The sequence below is a fragment of the Gallinula chloropus genome (assembly GCF_964237585.1).
Source record: "Gallinula chloropus genome assembly, chromosome: 8".
Lineage (NCBI taxonomy): Eukaryota > Metazoa > Chordata > Aves > Gruiformes > Rallidae > Gallinula > Gallinula chloropus.
In genome coordinates this window covers 15,224,604-15,230,603 of record NC_140093.1, presented here as the reverse complement: position 1 = coordinate 15,230,603, position 6,000 = coordinate 15,224,604, and the positions used below count along the sequence as shown (strand labels likewise).

Sequence of the window (6,000 nt, the reverse complement as noted above, 5' to 3'; positions counted from 1 at the left end):
CAGGAGGAGCTCTTTTACCCATGTGTGGCCTAGGCAACACTGACAGAATAAATTGAGGGTCATTTCTGAAAATTTAAACTATGTGTAATAAAAGGTACCCTCCAACATTCCTGTGGAATAAATGTTATGCAAGAATGAGAATATTTATGCACACAGCATGGGGAAACAGTAGAGCACGTAATTGCTTTTTTCTAAACACTACCTCATAGCCTAACAAAGGTATGAGTTATTGAGTAGAAAAAGCATGGTGTTCTCCACATCAAGCAGAGCCTTTTGGGGTTTGTTTTTTACCAATTAATTTGTGTCTCATTTCCCTTCATGCTTCACCACAATGACTCAAGGTTCTGCTGTCCACAGCCTGTAACTTGGGGTCCAACTACCATTTTCAGTTCTCCAGCAGAACCCTCTCAGCTCATCCCCATACCCTCAATTACTCCCTGGACAGCACAAGCGTAAATGGTCAGAGCCGCATCCTAACCACCTGGGACGTGGTGGTTATCCAGCAGCATAGAAGCTAAGCTGATGATGTTGAACACCTATCTTTCCTTCAGTTGTGGGACATTTTGAGTCTCCTTACTCTGTAGCCAGGTTTCTTGAAACTTCTAAGCCTGTATCATCTACAATCCTCACCCCTCTGACAGGCTTGGGTAGAATTGGGAAAAGATTCATGTGGGAGATTTATGTGGAGGAAAGAAAAATCAAAACATTTGATAGGTACTCCTGTTGGTTTGGGGCTGACATCTAACAGGAAAGACCAGCAGAAAGGACATTTTAAAGTATTGATATTTAAAGCTGTTGCAAAAAATGCATGCGTTTGGCAAAGACACAGGCCTTTCATCAAGCTCTGCATGACTAAGCTGATGTGAGCGTTGAGCTCATAGTGTAACTGTGGTCTGATTGTGTTGTGAGCATCATCAAATAGCAGAGTCATTTTGCGGGAATTTTTTTTCTCGTCAGCAGCACGCAGAGGGGGAAAGGACACAGCCTGCAACCGGGCCATCCCCCACTTAGGCCGGGGCAGGGAGCAAGCTCCCCCCGGGGGCCTGGGCCGGTGGGGAGGGGGCCGCTCGGTGTGTGACCCGGTGCAGGCGGCGCGGGTGTTCCCAGCCCCCAACGCCAGGCCGAAGCACCAGGAGGGACAAAGACAGCCGAGCAATGCGAAGGTGAAAGCAGGCTGCTCGAGTGGATGACGGGCACCATCTTGATTGCACCGGGCGGCAAGCCAGGCCGCCGAGGGAACGGAAGGCGTCCCCTAAGGCCCGGCCTTTTGAATCGTTAATTTAAAAAGAAAAACAAACCACCGCATTTTGCCTGCAGCGCTGACTGCGGCCTGCAGCGCCAGCGCCGCTACTTCCTGCGCTGCCCCACGGCGGCCGCTCCCGCGGGGCCACCGCGAGGTTGCCGAGCCACCTGCGCCTCAGGGAGGGCAGGAAGGACCCAGAGCGGGACAACGGCGGGCGCGCAGAGCCCCCCCTCAACCGCCGCCCCGGCCAGCACCGGGGCGTGCGCCGCGACCGGCCGCTCCCACTCCCGCGGGCCGCGGCGGGGGAGGAGGAAGGCGGCGACCAGCTGCCCTTCCCGCAGGGAACGCCCTGCTCCGCCGGTTGCCAGCCCCCACCTATCCCCCCCCGCGGCCCGCGGCGTGGGCAGACCCGCGGAGAGCCGCCGGGGGAGGAGGGGAGAGGCGGGGCGGTGCCGGAGCGGCCCCCACCCCGCGGGGGGCGGACGGAGGGGGAGGGGGAGCCCGCCAGCGCTCCCCCCCGTGGTGACAGTTTCTAGAAGCACGTCCCGGCGTCCTTTGCGCTCGCAACATGGAGGAGCTGACGGTGGAAGTGCGCGGCTCTAACGGGGCCTTCTATAAGGTACCGGCGCGGGGAGGCTGTGGTGGCGGAGCTGGCGTTGCGGGGGCAGTGCGGGGGGCGGCCGCCTGGCGTTTTTTGTGCCCGGCCGACGGCGGGTGGCTGCTGGCGGCCATGGGGGGAGCCCCTGCGCCGGGCCGCGGAGGAGGGGAAGGTGAGGGGGGAAGGGCGTTGGGGGAAGGTGTCTGGGTGTGGTGGGGGCGGTGGTGGAGAGGGCTGCGGCGGGGAAGGGGGGTGAAGGGGGCTGGCGTGAGGGGAGGGGGGCCGGGGGGCGGCGGGGAAGGAGCGGGGCGGCGGTGGGTCGGGGAGGTGGTGACGAGGCGGGCGGTCAGGGCTCCTCAAGGGAGGTTGGTGTGTGGGAAAGGGAGAGCGCCGGGGGGAGTAGATGCCCTGCGCGGGGATTCGCTTAGTCTTCAGCTTGGAAGGGAAAGGGTGGGTGGGCAGGGGCGGGTATTTTTGGAAAAAGTAGGGGCTTTGGGTGGGATGGGCGAACCGAGATGAAAATAATGGTTTAAAATATTTTAAATAATTCTCTAAAGATTTCGGGTTTATTTCTGCCATCAGAGATCTTCCTTCAGCGTCACCCTCCCTGGAATGTCAGGATGTTACAGGATCAATGCAAAATACTCTCAGCTGTTGCCCGTCAGTCATTTTCCCCTAAGCCTGGCTTCAGATGTTTAAGAATCCCAGCTCTTTTTATGGCAAGAGCCTCCTGTTTTCCTTTCCAGGAGGGCTGCTTCCAGCCAGTATTGTGAGCGTGCAGTGGAGCTATGTGTTCTGGGGGTATTTAATCTCAGGCCTCTGTTTAGCTATTGTGCCTAACCCCATACACAGTGTGGTCTTGCACTCGGGGGGTGGTGGGGGGGTGTCTTTTTTTTTTTTTTTTTACCCCTCTGTGCAGCTGTGGATTTGGCTTGGAAGTCATGTGGCAATTGTACAGTATGTAAAGGCAGTTGGTGTTTAAAGTATTGTAACCAGCTGACTTTGGGAATTAGTTTTCTCAACTGGCTTTCTATTAAAAGAGACAAATAGGATATACTCCTATGGGGAAAGAATGTAATGGGGTAAATTATATCCCCTTTCTAGGTAAACCTCTTACACTTTTACCAAAATCAGTAGATAATGAATTTTGTGAAATGCATACGTTGTTAGTTGGACTTGAAATGCCCACATAGAACCTACATCAGAATGTTTGCATTTAGGACGGGATACCCATGAATAGAGTATTTTTTCTTTTCCTGTGCCCATTACAAAGTCTGGATGTCAGAGACACTCTTCTTAGCTCTCCTGTTCCTACCTTGTGATCTTCACAACTTCATGATCAATGGATTAGTTACTTCCTCTGCTGAAGAGGAATGTGAGGCTATTGGAAGTAGAGGTGTACTGAATTCTTGGACTGAAGAGATCTGTAGGCACAGAATTTATGATAATAAGCCTGATTTAAAAACTGCAACAATGATGCCACCTCCTAAATCAGTGAGAATTGTCAGGCTTGGATTAGCACCGTCATGTGTTTTAGGCCTGTGAACAGTGGTTAACAGAAGCAGAAGTTTTAGTCTAAAACTGCATTAATGGCTTTCAGATCAATGAAATGGGAATTAAATACAGTGATGATATCTTCATTGTGGATAAAATCGGGTCAGAGCATTTGGACTAACAGTGACTGAAGCCCCAGCTCAGAATATTCCACTGTTAATGTGGCCAGGGGAACTATTGAACCCCTCAAAAGAACCAAACTGAAATGCAGTTTCAAAATATTATTCTTGTGAGCTAAATGCAGTGAAATGTGTGTGTCAGTGACTCCATTTTGAGAGTCTTACTGTTGTGGTAGGCAGAGGTTAGGCAGGCACTACAGAACTAAGTAATGCTACTAGTGACTTCAAAGTTTCTGAAGCAAAGGAAGGAGGTGTGTCAGTCTCGTTTGGAAAGTATCCTATTTTGGGCAGTGATATCATTGAGGATGGCATTTGTAAAATAATGAGAATAGGCTCCTCTTGTCTGAGCCCCATATAAGTTGTATAGGAGGTGGCAAAAACTTTTCTGACGTGAAAAGCAGAATTTGTAAGATAGGATGAAATTAGAGGTTTACCTTCAGATCACTCTGAATTCAGATTCATGTGCACAGCATACTTCCTGGTAAGTGAGATGAGAAGGATCCTGCCTTGCCAACAGAGATAAACCCCAAAATAATTATGTAAACAATTGCATGACATAATTTTTGTAATGAGTTGCTAGTCTGATCTGCAATTTAGTTGTAGTAGAACAAATGTAGTGATTAAAGGTGTTGGAGCATTATAACGGGGTTTTCAGTAATTAGAGGTATGATCATGGTATATTGCATTCTTTATAGGTTCTTTTGTTCCTCTAATAATTGTTCTTTAGTAAAATTCAGTTTTAACAGGGAATTCTTGGTGTGTGTATTTATATGTATACACTGTGGTAATTTTAGATTAGTAAGGTAAATCATGTTCTTTATTAAAAAACCATGAAAAGTCAGAATGGCTTTTTTTTAATAAGTTAATATAATGTGGAGAACAGGGACAGTATTTATCCCAGATTCTCAACCACTATACAGCAGGGCCAATGTTTAGCCGCTCCTTGCAGCTCAGAAACCTTTGCATATATCATCATATTGAGAAGCCATTGTCTTTAGAGAACAGATGGCACTGATGGAGCTCAAAGTGGTTGTGGTCTTCGAGGGAAAAAGATGAGGCTTGTGTTGTGGAACAGGGAGAAGAATGGGCAGGGTTGATGAACCCTACCAGTTATGGGTTTGCATTTACTAGAGGTGTGATCAGGACTTCCTTTGAGCAGGTCAGCTGATGCTTTCTAGGTCAGTTGCTGGATTGCAGGTTAGTTTTTGTTCATGGGACACTAGAGGAGACTTTTTATGTGACATCAACCAAGAATGTTGAGAGTGAAGGTTGAATGCTCCCAGCCTCCTTCTGGCCTGACTGCAGTGTTTTCAGGATGATGATTCTCTGTGTCATTAAGATCATTAGGTAATTCACAGAATCACAGATGATTGAGGCTGGCAGAGACTGAGGGGGGTCAGCTGGCTCATACTCCTGCTCCATCAGGGCTGCCAAGAGACAGTTAAATGTCTCTTTGATATCTCTGAGGATGGAGACTCCACAACCTTCTTGGGCAGCCTGTGCCCATGCACAGGCACCACCTCAGTAAAACAAGGTATTTCTTGACATTCATACAGCGTGTCTTGTGTGTTCCGTTTGTGCACGTTGCCTCTGGTGCTGCCAGTTGCGAAGAGTGTTGGTGTAGCTCCTGGCAAGCACAAGACAAAAGCTTCTTTTTTTATCCGGTATCTCCCTCAGTCTACATATACACATATACTCACTTGTGTGCAAATTAGAACCCCAGTTCTGCACACTATTCATGAGTTAGGATGTCAGCTTACATATAATAGGTTGGGCCTTGTAATAAAATGAGACCAAGGTACGTAACTTGAACACAAGGTAACGTCCTCAACCTGAATCCTTTAGTAACATCTGAATAACTCTGAAAGGTCCATTGCATTCCTCATTGAGGGGATTTACATGTGCTCAAAAACTGGCTCTGGGGTGTTGTGTGTTCTTCCTGTTCTAGAGTAGCTGTTTAGGTTATGCAAGGACATGCAATAGGTAACAGTGAACATCACAGTGAAGTTCAACTTTTAACTTAGGGGTTCTAAAGTGCTTCCTTCTTGGGCTGTGTCTCTTTGAAGAGCTGCAGTTCTGGTAACGGTGAAGCGAAACGCAAGTAGCAGGAGTTGGCATAGGCCTTAAGGTAGAGTCTGGCCAATGTATTACTAAGGGAAAAAAGTATGAGAGAAGTACACAGCATTTCTCCTCATGTGCAGTGTCAAAGCAGGATGAGCTATTCTGTGTGAGAAAAAGTTTACACATCAATAGAAAGGTTTTCAAAAATTTTTTGTACATTTTTTAATTAGTGACTTTGGAAACAACTCTTGAGTTCTCCCACATGGTTTTTAGCTTGAGAGTTATTAAAATAGGAAGCTGTCATTAAGAGTATAGCTTACACAGCTGTCTGTATCCAGTTACTACACCAGGAAACATGGTGACTGGAATGACTTTTTTCTTTGAAGATCTCAACTGTCTTAAGTAGTCAGCATTTATTTACTGTA

General features: G+C 48.1%; 1 protein-coding gene across 4 annotated transcripts in view; it reads left to right on the top strand.

Annotated features, from left to right (window-relative positions):
* The first annotated feature begins 1,753 nt into the window (after positions 1-1,753).
* Positions 1,754-6,000, top strand: part of FXR1 (FMR1 autosomal homolog 1) — a 33,618-nt gene continuing 29,371 nt past the window's right edge. For 2 of the 4 annotated variants that reach the window (XM_084267495.1, XM_084267497.1), the window contains exon 1: positions 1,754-1,862. In XM_084267495.1, the coding sequence (XP_084123621.1) occupies positions 1,812-1,862 (51 nt within the window). In that variant the 5' untranslated portion in view covers positions 1,754-1,811. The remainder of the gene's footprint in view (positions 1,863-6,000) is intronic. The other 2 variants (XM_084267496.1, XM_084267494.1) reach the window with 2 other exon arrangements.